This window comes from Delphinapterus leucas, chromosome 3 (assembly GCF_059928025.1).
Source record: "Delphinapterus leucas isolate spDelLeu-1000000601 "Yukka" chromosome 3, BTC_Dleu_Yukka2, whole genome shotgun sequence".
NCBI lineage: Eukaryota > Metazoa > Chordata > Mammalia > Artiodactyla > Monodontidae > Delphinapterus > Delphinapterus leucas.
The window spans coordinates 44,405,048-44,427,937 of NC_143131.1; the positions used below are offsets into that span (position 1 = coordinate 44,405,048).

General features: G+C 36.6%; 1 protein-coding gene, 1 non-coding gene and 1 pseudogene across 10 annotated transcripts in view; 1 reads left to right on the forward strand and 2 right to left on the reverse strand.

Moving 5' to 3' along the window:
• SLC38A9 (solute carrier family 38 member 9) overlaps nt 1-22,890 on the reverse strand; it is a 106,654-nt gene that overhangs the window by 12,433 nt on the left and 71,331 nt on the right. For 6 of the 9 annotated variants that reach the window (XM_022597371.3, XM_022597363.3, XM_022597358.3 and 3 more), the window contains 3 exons: nt 14,512-14,618; nt 2,535-2,648; nt 797-945 (listed from right to left, as the gene is read on the reverse strand). In XM_022597371.3, coding sequence (XP_022453079.2) covers nt 797-945; nt 2,535-2,648; nt 14,512-14,618 — 370 coding nt within the window. Of the gene's footprint in view, nt 1-737; nt 946-2,534; nt 2,649-14,511; nt 14,619-22,890 lie in introns of all 9 variants that reach the window. The other 3 variants (XR_002647912.3, XR_002647913.3, XR_002647910.3) reach the window with 3 other exon arrangements.
• On the reverse strand, nt 18,160-18,290 carry LOC115801689 (small nucleolar RNA SNORA18). Its single transcript, XR_004022000.1, has one exon. It is a non-coding gene; the product is annotated as a small nucleolar RNA SNORA18 (small nucleolar RNA).
• LOC115801677 (U6 spliceosomal RNA) lies at nt 22,152-22,236 on the forward strand (annotated as a pseudogene).

The following is a 22,890-nucleotide window of genomic DNA, read 5'->3' on the forward strand; positions in this document are numbered from 1 at the left end:
CACTTCAAATAAACTGGTTAAGACCACTTGTTTAGCTGGTTACCGTAAATGTAATTTTTTTCAAATTTTATCCAAAAGTTTTCTTCATTAAAGATCATTTATTCCCAATAAAATAGGTCAGGACTAGGTACTTTTTACTAGAATGAATCTATAATAAAACTTAATTAAGAGTAGGAGTTAACCAGGGGTCCACAAGGAAGTTTCAGGGAAACCTGAAGCAGTATATGGAAACTTCTCTTGGATGAGGGTGACTAGCTTTGAACAGATTTTCAAAAGGACTCACAACTCCTCCATTACCAATAAGAGATTAAAAATTACAGCAATAGTTACAGAAGCAAATAAGAATTTAAACTTGTTATGTATCTCACCTTCAATCCTAAACAATGATCATTTATGTAAAAATGCATGAATGTTAAATATACAAGTAAATATCAATAACCAATAATTAAAAGAGTTGCTTCTTATTAGCCATACAGGTCCCTACATACTATTAACTTCTTGGCAAAGAGTAGATTAATAGTGACTAAATCATAAGATAAATGTAACTGGTATCAGAGCTAACATAAATTCACTGGAAGGAATTAACTTTAAATCATTCTGGACAAGGGAGAAGCTTCTATTTTTAAAGCTCTTCTGGGACAAGAACACAAATGATCTATCCTTGGTGTTAGGCAAGTTTTTCATTGTTCATTAGGCAAATTTTTATAGCAAAAGGATCAGTCACATTTTAAACTGACCTGTTTGCACAGTCATTTGTTGCTTGGCACATCTTGCTGGTCAAGAGAAGAGCCCTTACCTAGGATAAACGTCACCGAAGATATGGCCCAACAGCTGGACACGAGCCAAGTAGCCTAGGAGTGGATATACAGTCATCATCTGGAACAGCAGGAATATCCTTGCAATGAAGGACAGGATGTCACTGCTAGGGAAGTTGTCTAAAAAATTCTAATCCAAGAAAGATAATAATGTTACAAATCAAATTCAGTATATACAAATATATAAAATGGAATTTTTTCGCTTTGTTTGAACATGGGTGCCACTCAAATTGTGGTTTGTGGACGGGCGTCCATCCACAAACTGTTTGTTAACTATGATTCTTCAATGAGCTAAGTACAGAAATTGAAAGTAAGTGTTTGGAAACTTAAAGACATTTGACATTAGAATTAAAATGTGGCATTTTACGAAAGTATCAGTCTGCAAATGATTTGATATTGAAACAACAACAACAAAGAAGACCTTGTCCACCACTGACAGTCTGAGAAGTACTGCTCTATAAGGTTCAAGCATAAATTTGTTTGAATAAATTTAAATAGCTAATTCAATGCTACTTCATCCTTAATAGTTCTCTTGCTTTTCCTCCTCTGAAACACTGTTACACTTTCAAAGTAAGATTATAGAATAAGGGGAGAGTGTATCTATCACCTACTATCATTATTATGTACAGTCTATCAATAAAGAGAAAAGAATTTATTTCTCCTTCCTTTCATGATTCTTTTCTCCATTTTCGTTAGGCATCTAAGAAAAAAAAAGCTAATCACTCAGATTTTTTTTTCCTTGCAAATACAAATACCACAGATATTCTTATTCCCAAGGGAGTGGGCTTTATATGGGATTGTTCACATCAGGGGAATTTTCAGCAAACATTTGGCTGCCAAAGAACTTGTGGAATCAAGGAAATCAAGAGAACATTTCAAGCTATCACAACAGCAATAACCCAAACCTATTTATCTTATAAAGATGAGAACATTATTACCACTATTATGCTGAAATAACCTTTATAATTCATCTGTAATAAATCATACTATATACTCCACTACACTCTATTAGAGGAATTTCTTCTGCCTAGAAAGAAAATCACCTGTGCATGCTATTTCTTGTGAGAAATTCTTCAGTTACATAAAACTAGAGATTATACTATTCCCAGGTTTATGACAGGCCAAAGCAAAGAAAATATTATTTATGGCAACCTTTTAGTAAAAGAATGTTTCTTTTATTCTTTCTGTCTCTCCCTCTGTCTTTTTAACAGTCAAATAGTCTTTCTTTGCTTTGATACTTGACACATAGTACCAAAATGGGTGTCAGACCTATTATTATGGACTGATGAACTAAGACACCAGTTTATTCAAGACATTTCCAGATCTGGACTTTGGAAAATAAGGGAATTGAATATAGTCTCTGTGGAGGGTTTATAAATTCAAGACTACTACTAGTACAGTTCTCCACACACCCAAAAATACTATGCATATAATAGGAATCATTTATTTGAGTACTACAAGGTGCCAGCATGCAGTAGGACTTCTCAGAGAGTCCATCTAAATATCTATGGAGTATCTATTATAATATTTAATGGAAGAGGAAACCGAAGCTCACAAGGGAGGGGTAAGGTGCTTAAATTCCCACATGCACGGTAAATAGTAGAGATTGTATTCAAACTCAGGCCTGTCTGGTATTATATTTTGCTACTGTATCACACTGCTTGCTCTGCAGATATGAAGGTGTAAACAATCACATAGAGAGGGTACACAGTGCCTTACCTGCTCTATACAATCTTTGGATAATGGTGGTGAAGGAAATGAAACAAAAACCAGGACTCCAATATAGAAATAAGTTAATGTCACCAGCATATAAGCAATGGACAAGTCCCTCACCTGTAAAGAAAGAATAAAATTTCCACAATGTTGAATAAATTTTTAGTAAGTAAGTATGCCTGAATAGGCTAAATAATAAGACTGACAAATAAATATAAGATTTATCTTTTTGCTCTGTGTGTCTGTGTATACCTCCTGGGTATCCAGTTTGCTCAGAGAAAGTAGTTAAAACAAGATTCACATACTTTACAATTAGTCTGACAACTTTTTAAAAACTATTCTGGAGTATGTAGACTAAGCTACCTGTTGGCAGACTTAGAAAGTGAACATAAATGGTGATTTAACATGATTGAAATTCTGACTTAATTTCAAAATGTAGTTCATTTACCAAAATATAAAATATTTAACTAAAATAGTAAAGCTAAGGGACAACAAGAAATCAAGAATAGGCTACTTTCTGTATGACTTATGGAATTAAAAATTTTTTTTCTAGTGAATTAACTTGTTAATTCATCAAAGCATGCCTAGACCCAAGGAGACTGGTATATATTAAAATATATTTAATAAAGGAAAGCTAACGCAGACAATAAGCAGGTATTAAATACAAGCTTAATAAACCTAAACAGTAAACAAAAGGAAATCAAAAGGCAGCTGTTCAAACAGCTGCACAATCTTATGACTGGAGCCAGTAAACAAATGGAGAACGTTAAATAAATTGGACTGCTTTCTTCCACTGCTGCTCCCACCCTCCCAACCATCCCCATGCAAAGTAAAAAGCTCCAAGATATTTAATGAAGCCAGCTGTCAGATCCAAACAGAACAGATCCCACAGCATATAAATCTGGTCTCCATCACCACCAAAGTTATGGCCAAATAATTCAGCACAACTAAATTATGGCTATAAGCCTATTCAGTTTTCATTTTAAACACACATTACTTTGAAAGCTAAGAAAACAGGTAAGAAAAGAAATTATATATAATTTTGCTTTAGTTTGATTCCACAGTAAGAAAACTGGACATTTGGTATTAGAGAACATTTCTGATTTTTGGGAAAACGTTCCTCCTTAAATGGGCTAAAGCAATAGTACAGAGTTATAAACTTAAATGTTGATAAATTCACTTAAAAAGCAAGTAACAAAATATGAGAAATCCAAAGTTAGGTCTAAGTTGACAATCAGCTTGAAAACAAAACAGGGATTTCAAACCCTAAATTAGACAGTGGATAGGCTATGGAACTACAGGAACCTGGATTATGGAGATTGCTTCCAGCCTTTTCAGAGTTTCTAATTGTGTAGGGTTGAAGAAGGAGAGGCTGACCAAACCCCCAGGGAAGTTCCAAAGTCTTTCCTCTAGTTCTTGAAGCTCTAGGGCCCATCTCAGTCTAGACTTCAGTCACCCCTTGGGTTGCCTGATGGTCTTGTGTAGTTATTAACAGAAATGAACCAGGCAACTCTTATTTTCATATCAAAGGGTAGTAGTCTCCCATTATGACATTTGAAAGTCATTCTACCCTCAACCTACTCAATGTCACTCAAGAACAAAGAAGTTTTGCAAAATGCAAAACCTTGGAAGGCCAAGAAGGCTGCGTCAGAGAGAGCTATATATAAAAAAGGACAGCTACCATTTCATGGAGTCTTTAGCCAGTATACCACATGATCAACACATTATTTTGGGCAGGTTTCCTGCAAAGATGTGTATCTTAGCAAACTTTGGGGAAAATCTGATGAAGATAAAAAGGCAAAGATGCAAGGCCTTCCTGATAAGATAGTTTCCCCCTTCTGCTTCCCTGTTCTTATAGCACTGTACACATATCTGAAATATAGCATCTACTACCCTATATTGTAACTGTCATGAACTTTTATTATAAAAGAATCTATATATATGATATGAGGATATCAACTGGAAAGAAAATGTCCTTTGACACTCAAAAAGTAGTCAAGGTTAATAGTTCTTCTATCATGTTGGTATTTTAATTTTTCCGTATCTAAGTTGGTCCATACTACTAGACTATGAGATCCCTGAGGACAAGGACTGTGTCTTCTTCATCTTTGTATCCCCAATCCCCAGGACAATACCTGGCACATAGTAGGAACTCAGTAAATGTAGGTAAAAATAATCATGCTGTCTACAATTATTAAGTGCTTCTAGGTACTAGGCTCTGTGCAAAGCACAGTACATATATTATCTCACTTAATGTAGGTACAATCCTTTTCTTCATTTTAGAGATAAGTAAACTAGTGCAGCTAGGTTATTTTCTCTTTTTTTTTTTTTTGGTGGCGTTGGGTCTTCATTGCTGCACGCGGGCTTTCTCTAGTTGAGGTGAGCAGGGGCTACTCTTCACTGCGGTGCATGGGCTTCTCACTGCGGTGGCTTCTCTTGTTGTGGAGCACGTACTCCAGTAGTTGTGGCGCACACGTGGGATCCTCCCGGACCAGGGCTCGAACCCGTGTCCCCTGCATTGGCAGGCGGATTCTTAACCAGTGCGCCACCAGGGAAGTCCCTACAACATTTTTCATGGTTACACAGTGAACAGTTGGTGAAGTCAATATTCAAACCAAAGACTTTCTGGCTCCAAATTGCGTGCCCTTAGCTACTACAATGGAGAGCTAACCAGTTTCTAATACATTTGTGTCATAGTTAATAAACAATAGTAAAGAAAACGGTGAAAGAGAGGTAACAAGTTTTGAGTAACAAACGATACAATAAAGCACACATATAGATGCAAGAGAAATAACTATAATCAGAAAAGTTCTATTTCACAGTAGCATAAATGTACATTCAGTAGAACTAGGTCAAGAGTTACATATCTGGGGACTTCCCTGGTGGCGCAGTGGTTAAGAATCCGCCTGCCAATGCAGGGGACACGGGTTCGAGCCCTGGTCTGGGAAGGTCCCACATGCCACAGAGCAACTAAGCCCGTGCGCCACAACTATTGAGCCTGCGCTCTAGAGCCGGTGCTCCGCAACGAGAGAAGCCACCACAATGAGAAGCCTGTGCACTGCAACGAAGAGTATCTCCTGCTCACCACAACTAGAGAAAGCCCACGCATAGCAACGAAGACCAACGCAGCCAAAAATAAACAAATAAATAAATTTATATATTAAAAAAGAGTTACATATCCGTTTTCATCTGAAAATACTCTAATGAACAGAAATGATATTTTAATATAAAAAGCAGCTGAGGTTTAGCACAATCCTGGGAAACATGCCACCTATGAAGAGCATGCACACATGTGGGCTTTGCTATTCTCTGGCTTGAACACAAGCCATCACTATTCTAGGCCTGGGGATACGGCCTCTTAAAAGCCTGTTTAATGGAAAATGGTAGAAAAAAACCATCTTTTAGAAAATGAGGCTCAAAGTAAAAAAATATTTAAAAACAGGCACAAGTGACCATATGAACTGGTAATGTGTCAAGAATCCTACACATTAATAAGGTAACTTATTCTGCCTCGCAAATAAGCAGTGGCTAGCAGGGCTGGCACTAGAGAACTAATGACAGGAAGAATGACAACTGGGACACAAGTGGGTCTGGGAGCACATTCTGTTTCTCAAATATGTTTTATAATCTATCTGTTCCATGTACTGTTCATAGTGAAAATACTATCCAGTGGAGCATTTACTAAGAAAATGACAGACCTACCCCAAACATTTACATAAAAACTGCTGATGTATATAGTTGAGTAAACTACACAGATTCATAAGAAGCAAGAAGTGAATAATAAATTAAGATATAAGGCATCTCAAATAGTTTTTAAAGAAGTAAGCAGGGTATAAAACTAAACAAAGATAGGCAAAACAAAACAAAAAAAGCACAATATAGGTTCTGATTCAAACATGATGAGGAAATTCAAACAAGATGAGGAAATACCATATCCAGGATGGTTATAAAGAATACATATTCTGATGATAAGAAATGAGTTGGATGATCTTCAACTCTACAACTTTTTTTTTGGTAAGGTATGCCTTACTAAAAATAGAAATTATATCTCATTTAGTTATACATATAAAAAATTATGTTTGGTGAAAGAAAACCCATGAAATTAAGTCAAATTTGGAAAACCTGGAAGATCTGAGCACTACACCTGTGTAGGAGCCTCACTGTTCTCCTTCACAAATGTCTTTAGATCCATGTCCAACTATAGTTTATATAGAAGAGAATGAGGCCTTTTTTATTCTTATATCTTTTCTATTTTCAAGCTTTTTTTTTTTTTTTACTGATCTGTGAATGACTAACTCAACATCAACATTAAGAATTCAGAGTTCCTGACAAGCTTCAAATTTTCTGACTTAAATCTCAAGAAAACATTGTATCATGATATTAACAAAACATCTGTGAGTCAAATTACTTACTGACACCTGATTAAAAGTACAATCATTAAATAAATCAAATGACAAAGTTTTTCTCAGAATATAGTACCATTTAGCTTAATTTATGCAATATATAAGTACAGTCAAAAGGAGAGTATTCTATATTTACAAGTATTTAAACTGCTTAGAATTTTGCTGGCACACAGTGCTTCATAAATATTAGCTTTATCATTAGTAATTATTAATATTTTAAGAAGTTAACATGAAGCATAACTGATTTTTTGAACGCTGGGCCGCATTTCACATACTAGTTTCAATCAATTAAGACAGTAAGAAGACATCATCCATTTCAACTTTTATTTTTAAGCCTTTAAAAAAATATTTTCCACAAGGGACAAAAGTTGAGTTACACTTCATTAGCTGAACCTCACATACTAGTTCTACAAAATGCTAGTCCCAAAACTCAGTAGAAACAAGAACTCATTTTATGGTATTTACATATGGAATACGGATTTCAAGGCCCATTTGAGTGTTTTTGTATGAAAGGCAGGCAGGACTCTTCCTATGTCTTTCGGGGACTATGAACAGGAACATTCATCTCTCTACCCAGTCCGGAGCTTCTCACACTGAGGAATGCACACCTTCAGGTAAACTGGTGTAAATTTCCAGCAAAGCTCTTCCTCTTAAGAATTTTCAGGAGCAAAAAAGCTAAGTACAGACAGTCCTCTCTTTTCATGGTAGTATGAGACTGTGAAAGCGCCTGGACACCTTTCTGAGGAAGATACCTTTGCAGCTGCAGCACAGTTGGGGTCGGTCTGCTCCTGCCTCACCGCTGTTTGCTCTCACCCAGGAACAGGTCAGTCAGGAAGCTGCGCTGCAGCAAAGGCTTGCAGATACTGGGAAGACCCCTTTAACACCTCACCAAGGGAGAATTACTCCATCCAGCCACAACATAACATCTCTGGAGAAGGGGTGTGCTGACTTGATCAGAGGCACAAAGGAAAAATATCTAAAAACGAAAGGACCAGTTCAGAGGCCAACCAAGACTCTGGGAGTCACTACAAGAAAAACTCTTTGAGATGAAGGTTCTAAGACTCTAAGATTTTTCAAAGTTGGTTCCAGATGAAGGTCTGTAAGTGATTCATTGACTTGTACAGTCTTTCAGAGACTGTTAAGCAGATTACTTGCACCAGTATTGAGCAGTTGAAGTCACCAGTGCAGCTGCTTATATCAACTATTTTAATAGATTAACGGTTGTTTAAAAAAATGACCATGCAGTGCGATCATAATAATCAATGGGAAAAATTATGATTGTTCCGTGATGCTTCCTCTTTCTCACGGTATAATTGTAAGAGCAAACTTCCTTTCTATGCTTTGGTGAACTGCCATATTCCTTTCTTCTAAGTTTTCATCAGCTTCCAACATTTCATTTTTTGTGCTTTCAATGTTGTAAAGTATCGCTAAGAATTCTTTCAATGTGAAGTTTTTTGATAGTGTCATTTCCTCTGCAACATCTTCATCCTTTTCATCACAACCACTTTCTTCATTCCTGTTGGTAAGTTCACCTTGCCTAAGTTCCTCTGGCTGCATACCTAGAGTCTCTCGAATGGCAGCAATGTCAACATTTCCACAGTCAAATATGTTTGATTCAAATTTCATTTCCACCATTATGACTTTTTGTTTCATTTTTGCACTTTTGTGTTTGTTTGCCAATTTCCTTTTGATTCTCCATTTTTGTAAAATATAATGTGGGTTTACCACCTGGTGACAAGGAGGCAACTGAACTATCTGCTTTGTCATCTGGATGTAACGTGAATAATAGATGGGCAGTGACCAACCTCTGACAGATTTTGAAAGAAGTGGTGTGACTGGTAACTAATCATGTTGTGCATCTGTAATTTATGGAGTGAATTATGAACTGAAGGGCTAGTAGTTACTACTTTATGCAAGTACTCATAATTCAAATCCTGTGGCAACCTAAATTTGAACCATGTGGTTAGGGGGTACTGACATAATTTAACTAAGCCATAGTAACTGAAATTCATGCATATGGGAGCTGTGCAAAGTGAAGTCTGCCTGTAATTTAACTCATTATTTTCAGACTGTTTTCTAGTAAGACAAACTAATTATGAGCACAATAAAAATATGCATGAGTGTTTAAGATAAAACATGAGAGTTCACTGAAATTGTGTTCTTCACCCCCAGATACCCAGCGTATACAAGGTGTTGTTCTCTGTCATTAAGGGGACTTTGGTGGTAAAGTTTGAGAAACACAGCCTTATGGATAGAATGACCCAATATACATGAGAATCCAACTTCACAAAATGTGTTTCTGTGGTACTTGGTCTAAGCTGGCATAGTTGATAAGGATAGATAGGTGACTTGGCTGACACCAAGGTATACACTGTTAATGAAATACACTATTTCCTGTAAAGATAAAATAGATTTTTCCCACATATCTCTAAACTTCCTAAACATGTGGTAGGCAGCTTAGTTCAAGTCAGGAAATTTGTGAAGGAGAGGAATTTAAGAGTAAAGGCCATAAAGTATATCCTCAATTTTCCCTCTACACCCCAAAGTTCCAAATGATTATTTAGGATAAGTAACATTTTCTTCCTATTCCCTCAAAAGGTTTAAAACTGTTTATGATAAAAATACAATAAGACTAAACATTTCCAAAATAAAAACCCTATCTAAAGTGTGAGGGATACAGGGAAAGATAAAAACTCTAAAAATACATTTGCCTAAGAAAAGTTATAGAAACAGATAAAAGAACTTAATACTTTAAGTTTTCCAAAAGTCAAAGCAAAAATTGAAACAAGAATAGTTATATGACCCTTACTGTCAAACAATGAGTTTATTGAGAAACTTTTTCCTAGCCTTGAACACAGGAAATTTTCTCTCCACAGTCTTTGTATAAAGGATGTTGAGCAATTTAACAAAGACTATCCCAATTACAGTTCTTAATAAACAGTGAAGCAACATTCTGCATATGGCTTTCTTGTATTACCCTGAACCTTTGGTAAAAAGTCAGTTTTAACATTAAAATCTAGTGCAGTGATGAGAGAAGAGAGAAAGAAATAACTGATGTGGTTCAGTTATATATTTTTCTGAGACTCTAACAATATCATAGGAAGAAATCTTGGAGAAGACTTAATATGTTCTCATTGCAAAACAAATTTAAAGGCACTAGAAAAAATCTGCGGGATACTCTCCTGTTAACAGAAAGATCCACAGTTTGTAAACGTCAGGAAAGCAAGGGTAAGAGAGGTAGAAAAGCTAAAAACTTCTAGCCCCTACTATACACCAGGTCATGTTAAACACTTTTCCTATTTTATAATATTTGATTATGATTAAAAACTTGAGAGGTAGGTATCAAATTAGGCTATTTTTATATACAAAGAAAATGAAATTTGAAGATCACCAAGCTAGGAAGTTGGGAAAAATCAAGGTTTACTCAATTCCAACACCACTCACAGGTAATATGCCAGTCGTATGTAACCAGGTAACAATAAAGATGAAAATGGAAGAGCTTGACTTATATTCTTGCCCTAATTTGAGACCTAACTTCCTTCTACTTAGAAAGGCCCTCATAATGACTCTGCCAAACATTACTTGAAGCCTTCTCAGAATCCCCAGGCACAGTGAACTCTTCTTTCCTTTGTATTTCAGTAACAATGGTATAGACTCCTATTAGAACTTCATCATCTTTGTTTACATGGTTAGAAGCTATCAAATCGAATTCAAATTGTATAAATAAGGCCACAGGTAACTGGTTAAATTTTGCTTCCTTTGGGTTTAGTTTGCTCTTCTTTTTTCCAGTGTCTTAACATAGAAGGTTAGGTTACTGATTTGAGATCTTCTTTTCTAACGTAGGTGCTTACAGCTATAAATTTCTCTCTAAACATTGTTTTAGCTGCATCCCATATATTTCATTATGTTGTGTCTTCATTTTCAGTAATCTCAAAGTACTTTTCTAATTTTTCTTGTGATTTCTTTCTTGACTCATTAGTTATTTAGGAGTATGCTGTTTAATTTCCACATATTTGTCAATTTCCCAAATTTCTTTCTGTTATAGATTTCTAACTTCACTGTGGTCAAATAACATACTTGGTATGATTTCAGTCCTTTCAAGTTTATTGACTTGTTCAGTGACTCAGCATATGGTCTATCTTGGTAAATGTTTCATGTGCATTTGAAAAGAATGTGCATTCTCTTCTTGTTTGAGAGAAGACTTTTATAAATGTCAATTAGATCAAGTAGGTTGATAGTGTTTTTCATGTTTTCTACATCCTTACTTATTTGGTATTTGTTCTATCAATTATTAAGGGAGGGGTGATGAAATCTCTAATTATAATTGTGGATTTGTTTACTTCTTGCAGTTTTGACAGTTGCTGTTTCATTTACTTGGAAACTCTGTCACTTGGTGCATATGTGTTTAGGATTATTATGTCTTCTTGATGAATTGATCCTTAAAGATCATCATATAATGTTCCTCGTTATCTTTGGCAGTACTCCTTGTTCTGAAGTCTACTTTGATATTAAGACAGCCTCTCTTGGGGCTTCCCTCATGGCGCAGTGGTTAAGAATCCGCCTGCCAATGAAGGGGACATGGGTTCGATCCCTGGTCAGGGAAGACCCCACATGCTGTGGAGCAATTAAGCTGGTGCACCACAACTACTGAGCCTTTGCTCTAAAGCCCACAAGCCACAACTACTGAAGCCCGTGCGCCTAGAGCCTGTGCTCTGCAACAAGAGAAGCCGCTGCAATGAGAAGCCCAAGCACCGCAACAAAGAGTAGCCCCCGCTCGCCACAACTAGAGAAAGCCAGGGTGCAGCAATGAAGACCCAACACAGCCAAAAATAAACAAATACAAAACAAACAAACAAAACCCCCCAGCCTCTCCACCTTTGCTATGTTTAGTGTCTGCATGGTATATCTTTAAAGTAAATTTCTTGTAGACAGCACATAGTTACGTTTTGTTTTTTAATCAGACTGACAATCTCTGTCTTTTAGTTGTAGTCTTTAGACCATTTTTAATGTAATTATCTATACTACTCGGTTTGAATCTATTATCTTTCTGTTTGTTATCTATTTGTCCCATATAGTCTCGTTTCCCTTTTCCTGTCTTCTTTTAGATTACTTGGGTATTTTTAAAGATCCTATCACCACTATTTGCTATTATCTGTACATCTTTTTTTTTTTTTAGTGACTGCTCTACAGTAAACTATGGCCCATGGGGGAAATCTAGACCACTGTCTATTTTTGTAAATAAAAGGTGAAAACAAAAAAACACTCCCATTTACCACTGCAACAAAAAGAATAAAATAGCTAGGAATAAACCTACCTAAGGAGACAAAAGACCTGTATGCAGAAAATTATAAGACATTGATGAAAGAAATTAAAGATGATACAAATAGATGGAGAGGTATACCATGTTCTTGGATTGGAAGAATCAACATTGTGAAAATGACTCTACTACCCAAATCAATCTACAGATTCAATGCAATCCCCATCAAACTACCACTGGCATTTTTCACAGAACTAGAACAAAAATTTCACAATTTGTATGGAAACACAAAAGACCCCGAATAGCCAAAGCAATCTTGAGAATGAAAAACGGAGCTGGAGGAATCAGGCACCCTGACTTCAGACTATACTACAAAGCTACAGTAATCAAGACAGTATGGTACTGGCACAAAAACAGAAAGATCAGTGGAACAGTAGAGGAAGCCCAGAGATAAACCCACACACATATGGTCACCTTATCTTTGATAAAGGTGGCAGGAATGTACAGTGGAGAAAGGACAGCCTCTTCAATAAGTGGTGCTGGGAAAACTGGACAGGTGCATGTAAAAGTATGAGATTAGAACACTCCCTAACACCATACAGAAAAATAAGCTCAAAATGGATTAAAGACCTAAATGTAAGGCCAGAAACAATCAAACTCTTAGAGGAAAACATAGGCGGAACACTCTATGACATAAATCACAGCAAGATCCTCTTTGACCCACCTCCTAGAGAAATGGAAATAAGAACAAAAATAAACAAATGGGACGTAATGAAACTTAAAAGCTTTTGCACAGCAAAGGAAACCATAAAGAAGACCAAAAGACAACCCTCAGAATGGGAGAAAATATTTGTAAATGAAGCAACTGACAAAGGATTAATCTCCAAATTTACAAGCAGCTGATGCAGCTCAATAACAAAAAAACAAACATTTCTCCAAAGAAGGTATACAGATTGCCAACAAACACATGAAAGAATGCTCAACATCATTAATCATTAGAGAAATGCAAATCAAAACTACAATGAGATATCATCTCCCACCGGTCAGAATGGCCATCATCAAAAAATCTACAAACAGTAAATGCTGGAGAGGGTGTGGAGAAAAGGGAACACTCTTGCAGTGCTCGTGGGAATGTGAATTGGTACAGTCACTATGGAGAACAGTATGGAGGTTCCTTAAAAAACTACAAACAGAACTACCATATGACCCAGCAATCCCACTACTGGGCATATACCCTGAGAAAACCAAAAATTGAAAAGGAGTCATGTACCAAAATGTTCATTGCAGCTCTATTTACAATAGCCCAGAGATGGAAACAACCTAAGTGTCCATCATTGGATGAATGGATAAAGAAGATGTGGCACATATATACAATGGAATATTACTCAGCCATAAAAAGAAACGAAATTGAGCTATTTGTAATGAGGTGGATAGACCTAGAGTCTGTCATACAGAGTGAAGTAAGTCAGAAAGAGAAAGACAAATCCCATATGCTAACATATATATGGAATTTAAGGAAAAAAAAAATGTCATGAAGAACCTAGGGGTAAGACAGGAATAAAGACACAGACCTACTAGAGAATAGACTTGAGGATATGGGGAGGGGGAAGGGTAAGCTGTGACAAAGCAAGAGAGAGGCATGGACATATATACACTACCAAACGTAAGGTAGATAGCTAGTGGGAAGCAGCCGCATAGCACAGGGAGATCAGCTCGGTGCTTTGTGACCACCTGGAGGGGTGGGATAGGGAGGGTGGGAGGGAGGGAGACACAAGAGGGAAGAGATATGGGAACATATGTATTTGTATAACTGATTCACTTTGTTATAAAGCAGAAACTAACACACCATTGTAAAGCAATTATACTCCAATAAAGATGTAAAAAAAAATAATAAAACATTAAAAAAATAAAAATAAAGTATACAGGAGGATAAAAAAAACAAAAATAACCAAAAGTATATTCTTGACTAGGGCAAAACTATTGTCTACTATTATTCAGAAATTTTTTAAAAATCTGAGAGGTGTGTTCATTAATATTAAAACCAGATAACATGGTATCAACAATAAAGGAAAATCTCAACCGAAATTGTAAAAAAAAAAAAAAAAAAATTTTCTTGCAACACAGTCACTGCCCACTTGTTTACATATTATCGTTACTTTCATGCCACAATAGCAGAGCTGGGTCATTGTAACTAGATGGCCCACAAGGCCTAAAATATTTACCACCTGAACCTTTACGGAAAAGTTTGCAGACCACTGTTTTGTGGTTTAAATTTAAAAATTAATATCTGGTAACAAACTCAAATCCTCAGGTAATTACTCACATTGTTTTCTTGGTTCTTGTTGTTCTTCAAGAGGGTGATAATACAATTATGAATAAAGAAAGCGAGGGTAAGCACCCCAGTCAGCTGTGGAAACTGAAATCTTATCTCTAGGAGAAAAAGGGGGGGAAAAAACACATTAAAACTGACAGTTGGAAAATGAATATTAGTAGCTGAAAGTTGATTACTAAAAATCAGTTGTCTCTGTTTTGTCCAGGGAATAAGAATATTAAAATGTCTTTACAAAGTTCCTCAAGGCTAACATTATACTAACAAATACTTGAAAAGGGAAAGAAAAGGAATCAAGAAATGACTACTCTGTAAAGGTACTTTATATCAGTTATTTCTGTTTGAGGTCATACAACTAGTATGTGGCAGGGCAAGATCAAATACAGGGTCTGTCTGATTAGAAAATGGGCAGAACACCATGGAGAAAAGTATGGAGGTCCCTTAAAAAACTAAAAATAGAACTACCATACGATCCAGCAATCCCACTACTGGGCATATACCCTGAGAACACCATAATTCAAAAAGAGTCATGGGGGGCGTCCCTGGTGGCGCAGTGGTTGAGAGTCCGCCTGCCGATGCAGGGGACACGGGATCGTGCCCTGGGTCTGGGAGGATCCCATATGCCACGGGGTGGCTGGGCCCGTGAGCCATGGCTGCTGGGCCTGCGCGTCCGGAGCCTGTGCTCCACAACAGGAGAGGCCACAGCAGTGAGAGGCCCACGTACCGCAAAAAAAAAAAAAAAAAAAAAGTCATGTACCACAATGTTCATTGCAGCTCTATTTACAATAGCCAGGACATGGAAGCAACCTAAGTGTCCATCGACAGATGAATGAATAAAGAAGAAGTGGCACATATATACAATGGAATATTAGCCATAAAAAGAAACGAAATTGAGTTATTTGCAGGGAGGTGGATGGACCTAGAGTCTGTCATACAGAGTGAAGTAAGTCAGAAAGAGAAAAACAAATACCGTATGCTAACACATATATATGGAATCTAAAAAAAAGAAAAAAAAAGTGGTTCTGAAGAACCTAGAGGCAGGACCAGAATAAAGACGCAGACGTAGAGAATGGACTTGAGGACACGGGAGTGGGAAGGGTAAGCTGGGATGAAGTGAGAGAGTGGCATGGACATATATACACTACCAAATGTAAAACAGACAGCTAGTGGGAAGCAGCCAGATAGCACCGGGAGATCAGCTTGGTGCTTTGTGACCACCTAGAGGGGTGGGATTTGGAGGGTGGAAGGGAGACGCAAAAGGGAGGAGATATGGGGATATATGTATATGTATAGCTGACTCACTTTGTTATAAAGCAGAAACTAACAAACCATTGTAAAGCAATTATACTCTAATAAAGATGTTAAAAAAACTAAAAAAAAATGGGCAGAAGACCTGAATATACATTTTTCCAAAGATACACAGATGGCCAACAGGCACATGAAAAGATGATCCACATTGGTAATCATCAGAAAAGTGCAAATCAAAACCACAATGAGATACCACCTCACATCTCACACAAAATAGCTATCATCAAAAAATCTATAAATAACAAATGTTGGTGAGGATGTGGAGAAAAGAGAACCCTAGTACACTGTTGGTGGGAATGTAAATTTGTGCAGTCAATGGAAAACTAAAAATTAGAACTACCATATGATCCAGCAATTCTACTGCTGGGTATTTATCTGCAGAAAATGAAAACACCAATTTGAAAAGATAATGCACCCCAATGTTCATAGCAGCATTATTTACAATAGCTAAGATATAGAAACAATCTAAGTGTCCCTCCACAGATGAATGGATAAAGACGGTATGGTATATATACGTATAATGGAACATTACTCAGCCATAAAAAAAGAATGAAATTCTGCCATTTGAAGCAACGTGGATGAACCTAGAGAGTATTATGCTTAGTGAAATAAGTCAGAGAAAGACAAATAGTATATGTTATCACTTATACATGGACTCTAAAAGATAAAACGAATGAATAGAACAAAACAGAAACAGACTCACAGATATAAAAAACAAACTAGTGGTGAAACAGTGGGTAGAAGAAAGGCAGGAAGGGCTAGATTGGGGTATGGGATTGAGAGATACAAAGTACTATGTATAAAATAAATAAGCAATGAGGATACATTGTACAGCACAGGGAAATATAATCATTATTTTGTAATGGAGTACAAATATATTGAATCACTACACTGTACACCTGAAACTAATATTGTAAATCAACTCTACCTCAATAAAAAAAAAAATTCAGGTGTCTGACTGAATTTGTCTGACTCTGAAGTCCTTCCTCTTCTATTACTTGAATTTGCCAGAAAAATACTTAGAAAAGTCATCAGGGAAGGGAGAATTTGTCATTTAACATTCTTCAATGGCTAATCTAAAATGCATTGCTTAAAAATACTGAAAATAATTTAAATGTCTACATAGAGGGGAATGGCTAAACTATGATGCAGTTGCTCAGTGGTACATATTATGCAAGAATTATGTTCCAGAGAAAGATTTTATGCTACAGCAAATGTTCATAAGTCAAATAGCATGTATAATACAATTTTACTTTTATTTTAAAAAGTGTGTGTATGTGAAAAAAAAAAAAAGACTGCAGAGATAGCCACAAAGTCTAAATAGTGGTTATCTCTGGTTAATGGAATTTATTGTAAATTAATCACTTACCTATATTCTCTAAATTTTCTACAATAAACATAGTTACTTTCAAATAAGAATAATAAAATAACATTTTAAAAGCACTGCCAATTTTTGTCTTTAAGGTTTGCTAATATAAAAATGAAAAAATTTCTTTTCTGTAGAAAAAGATCATGATTTACTCAGAAACAGTGCTGCATCTAGGCAAAGGAGGTGGCAAAGTGGAGGACAACTCATCACAAGTGATTCCTTAGTGTAAAAAGTAGAAATAAAAAAAAAAAGTCCCCTGGCTTTTTACCATATTTTAGGAAAGGAAGTGAGAACAACTAAGAATCAAGCAGTAGCTCTAAAAGAAATCAGGAAGTAAGATAAAAAAAATATTACATACTTTTGTTTTATATCAAGTTTTTTGTCTGCTAGCTTTCATCTGAATTTTTATCTGTGGAAGCAATTCAAAATGTATTTTTCTTAGGAAAAGTCTCTCCTTCTGTCTATAATCTTTTAAAATTTTACATGTCAGCAACAAAGTAAAATGTGGGGGCAATTTCCACTTCTGTTTTTTAAAAAACTCTTAAATTGGGAATAGAAGCATACTTTTTTTTTTTTTTGACATTCTGCACAAAGGGTCTTTTTTTTTATCATGTGTTACATAGGCAAAATTATTTAAATCAATAAATTTTTAAGGAATTTCGCATGTTCTGATTCTTTCCACGGCCAATCACATTAGTTCCTCCAAAGTCATAATCTTCAAGATAAGATAGCCCTTTCACTTCCCTGGTGGTGCAGTGGTTGAGAGTCCGCCTGCCGATGCAGGGGACGCGGGTTCGTGCCCCAGTCCGGGAGGATCCCACATGCCGTGCAGCGGCTGGGCCCGTGAGCCATGGCCGCTGAGCCTGCGTGTCCGGAGCCTGTGCTCCGCAACGGGAGAGGCCACAACAGTGAGAGGCCCGCGTACCGAAGAGTTTGACTGTTAGGTTTTTCAATTTATTTAGCAGCTCTGTCTTGTAGTTCTTTCCCACTGATCTAATACATAGTTCTATGAGTAAAGGAAACCACATAGTTACTCTATGAAGTGCTTCCAATGATATAGGTTTATAGAAAAAACCCCATCGGGATAGACCTCAACAGAAGGATACTTTCTCAACAAGAAAAAGAATGATCACTTTAGATCAACAGTTAGCATTATATTTATATAATTACATAGAGCCCCGAATTTTGGGGAAGATGATAAAATTATTATTTATACATGACAGGCCTAACTCAAGAAATAAGAAAAATCTCAAATAAATGGTCTAATTTTACACTTAAAGAAACGAGAAAAAGAAGAACAAATGAATCCCAAAGTTAATAGAAGGAAGAGAAATAAAGATCAGAGTGGAAATAAATGAAATAGAGACTAAAAAGACAATAGAAAAGATCAATGAAACTAAGAGCTGGCTTTTTTTGAAAGATAAAACAGACAAACCTTTAGTTAGATTAACCAAGAAAAAAAGAGAGGACTAAAATAAATAAAACTATAAATGAAAGAGGAGACACCACAACTGATACAATAGAAATATTACAAAGGATCGTAAGGCTACTGTGAACAATTATATGCCAACAAATTGGACAATCTAGAAGAGCTGGATAAATTCCTAGAAACATACAACCTACCAAGACTGAATCATGAAAAAACAGAAAATCTGAACAGACCAGAGATTGAATCAGTAATCAAAAACCTCCCAACAAACAAAAGTCCAGGACCAGATGGCTTCACTGTGAATTCCACCAAACATTCAAGAATTAATACCAATCCTTCTCAAACTCTTCCAAAATGTGAAAGAGGAATGAACACTTCCAAACTCATTTTACAAAGCCAGAATTACTCTGATACCAAACCCAGACAAAGACACACAAGAAAAGAAAATTATAGGCCAATGTCCCTGATGACCACAGATACAAAAATTCTCAACAAAGTATCAGCAACCCAAATTAAACAATACATTAGGACTCTCCTGGTGGCACAGTGGTTAAGAATCCACCTGCCAAAGCAGGGGACACAGGTCCAAGCTCTGGCCCGGGAAGACCCCACATGCCGCAGAGAAACTAAGCCCATGCGCCACCACTACTGAGCCTGCGCTCTAGAGCCCGCCAGCCACAACTACTGAAGCCTGCGCGCCTAGAGCCCGTGCTCTGCAACAAGAGAAGCCACCTCAGTGAGAAGTCCGCACACCACAACGAAGAGTAGCTCCTGCTCACCAAAACTAGAGAAAGCCTGTGCACAGCAACAAAGACCCAACGCAGCCAAAAATAAATAAATAAAATAAATAAATTTTAAAAATACATTAAAAGGATTACACACCATTATCAAGTGAGATTTATTCCAGGGATGCAAGTATGGTTCAACGTGTACAAATCAATCAATGTGATACACCATATTAACAAAATGAAGAATAAAAATCATATGATCATCTCAATGATGCAGAAAAAGCATTTTACAGTATTCAACATCAATTTATAATAAAAACTCTCAACAAACTGGGTATGGAGGGAATGTATCTCAACATAATAAAGGCCATATATGACAAACCCAGAGCTAACATCATATTCAATGGTGAAAAGCTGAAAACTTTTCCTCCAAGATCAGGAACAAGACAAGGATGCCCACTCTTGCCATTTTTATTCAACATAGTATTGTCCTAGCCAGAGCAATTAGGCAAGAAAAGAAATAAAAGCCATCCAAATTTGAAAGGAAGAAATAAAACTGCCTCTATCCATGGAGGATATAATACTATATATGGAAAACCCTAAGGATGCCACCAAAAAACTGTTAGAACTAATAGTCAAATTCAGAAAACTTGTGGGGTACAATTTCAACATACAAAAACCTGTTGGTGTTTCTATACACTAATAACAAACTATGAGAAAGAGAAATTAAGGAAACAATCCCATTACAGTTGCATCAAAAAGAATAAAATACCTAGAAATAAATTTAACCAAGGAGTTGAAAGACCTATAAACTAAAATTTATAAGACAATGATGAAAGAAAGTCACAAATGGAAAGTTATTCCATGCTCATGAATTGGAAGCATCAATATTGTTAAAATGTCCATACTACCCAAAGCAATCTGTAGGTTCAATGCAATCTGTATCAAAATTCCAAGGCATTTTTCACAGAAATAGAACAAACATTCCTAAAATGTGTATTGAAACATAAAAGACCCCAAACAGCCAAAGCAATCTTGGGAAAGAAGTACAAAGCTGGAGGCATCATACTTCCTGATTTTAAATTCTAATACAAGATATAGTAATCAAAACAGTATGGTACTGGCAAAGAACAGACATATAGATCAATGGAACAGAGTGCCCAGAAATAAACCCACACATATACAGTCAATTAATTTATGACAAAGGAGTCAAGAATACACAATGGGGAAGGGACAGTTTCTTCAATAAATGGTGTTGGAAAAACTGGGAGACACATGCAAAAGAATGAAACTGGGCCCCTATCTTAAACCATATACAAAAATCAACTCTAAATGGATTAAAGGCTTGAATGTAAGACCTGAAACCATAAAACTCCTAGAAGGAAATGGGGGGCGGGGGGAGGGTAAGCTCCTTGACATTGGTCTTGGCAGCGATTTTTTGATTTGACACCAAAGCAAAGGCAACAAAAGCAAAAATAAACAAATGGGACTACATCAAACTAAAAGGTTTCTGCACAGTAAAGGAAACCATTAATGAAATGAACAGGCAACCTACAAAATGGGAGAAATGTTTGCAAATCATATATTGGATAAGGAGTTAATAACCAAAATATATAAACAACTCATATAACTCAATAGCAAGAAAACAAACAATTCAATTAAAAAATGGGGGCTTCCCTGGTGGCGCAGTGGTTGAGAGTCTGCCTGCCGATGCAGGGGACATGGGTTCGTGCCCCGGTCTGGGAAGATCCCAAATGCCGTGGAGTGGCTAGGCCCGCGAGCCCTGGCCGCTGAACCTGCATGTCCAGAGCTTGTGCTCCACAACGGGAGAGGCCACAACAGTGAGAGGCCTGCGTACCGCAAAAAAAAAAAAAAAAAAAAAAAAGGGCAGAGGACTAAATACGGGCATACCTTGGAGATATTTTGGGTTTGGTTACAGACCACTGCAATAAAGTGAATATTACAATAAATGAAGTCACATGAATTTTTTGGTTTCCCAGTGCATATAAAAGTTACATTTACAATATATTTAGTATATTAAGTGTGCAATAGCATTATGTCTAAAAAAATACATACCTTAATTAAAAATACTTTATTGCTTAAAAAATGTCAAAAATCATAGATCACCATAAAAATATAATAATAATGAAAAAGTTTGAAAATTGTGAGAACTTCTCAAATGTGACACAGAGATATGAAGTGAGCAAATGCTATTGGAAAAATGGTGCTGAAAGACTTGCTAAATGCAGGGTTGCCACAAACCTTCAATTTGCAAGAAAACGCAATATCTGCGAAGTGCAATAAAATGAGGTATGCCTATAGGCTATTATCCAAAGAAGACATACAAATGGCCAACAGGTACATGTAAAGGTGATCAATATCACTAATTATCAGGGGAGCACAAATCAAAAACAATGATAGTGCTTGCTTTGGCAGCACATATACTAAAATTGGAACAATACAGGGGCTTCCCCAGTGGCGCAGTGGTTAAGAATCCGCCTGCCAATGCAGGGGACAGGGGTTCAATCCCTGGTCCGGGAAGATCCCACATGCCGCAGAGCAGCTAAGCCCGTGTGCCACAACCACTGAGCCTGCGTTCTAGAGCCCGTGAGCCACAACTACTGAGCCTGCATGCTGCAACTACTGAAGCCTGCGTGCCTAGAGCCTGTGCTCCACAACGAGAAGCCACTGCAATGAGAAGCCTGCGCACTGCAACGAAGAGTAGCCCCCACTCGCTCCAACTAGAGAAAGCCCGAGCGCAGCAACAAAGACCCAACACAGCCAAAAAAAAAAGAAAAAGAAAAAGAAAACTGGAACAATACAGAAAATATTAGCATGGCCCCTGCACAGGATGACACACAATTCGTGAAGCATTCCATATTTTTTCAGTATCCTGTAATAAGCCATAATGGAAAAGAATATGAAAAAGAATAAATATGTGCGTGTGTGTGTGTAACTGAATCACTTTACTATATACCAGAAATTAACACAGCACTGTAAATCAACTATACTACAATAAAAAATTAAAAACAAAAACAAAACACAATGATATATCACACCTGTTAGAATGGCTATCATCAAAAAGATAAGAGATAACAAGTGTTCTTAAAGATGTGGAGAAAAGGGAACCGTGGTATATTGTTGGTGGGAACGGAAATTGGTGCAGCCACTATGGAGAATGGGATGGTGGTTGCTCAAAAATTTTTAAATAGAACTACCATATGACCCAGAAATTGCACTTCTGGGTATATATCCAAAGGACTATCTTGAAGAGACATCTGCATTATGTTCACAGCAGCATTATTTACAATAGCCAGGATATATAAACAACCTATAAGTCCATCAACAGATGAATGGATTAAGATGTGGTAAATATATACAATGAAATATTATTCAGCCATGAGAAAGAAGGAAATCTTGCCATTTGTGACATGGATGGACCTTGAGGCCATTATGCTAAGTGAAATAAGTCAGACAGAAAAAGACAAATAGTGTATGATATCATTTATATGTGGAATTTAAAAAAGCTAAATTCATAG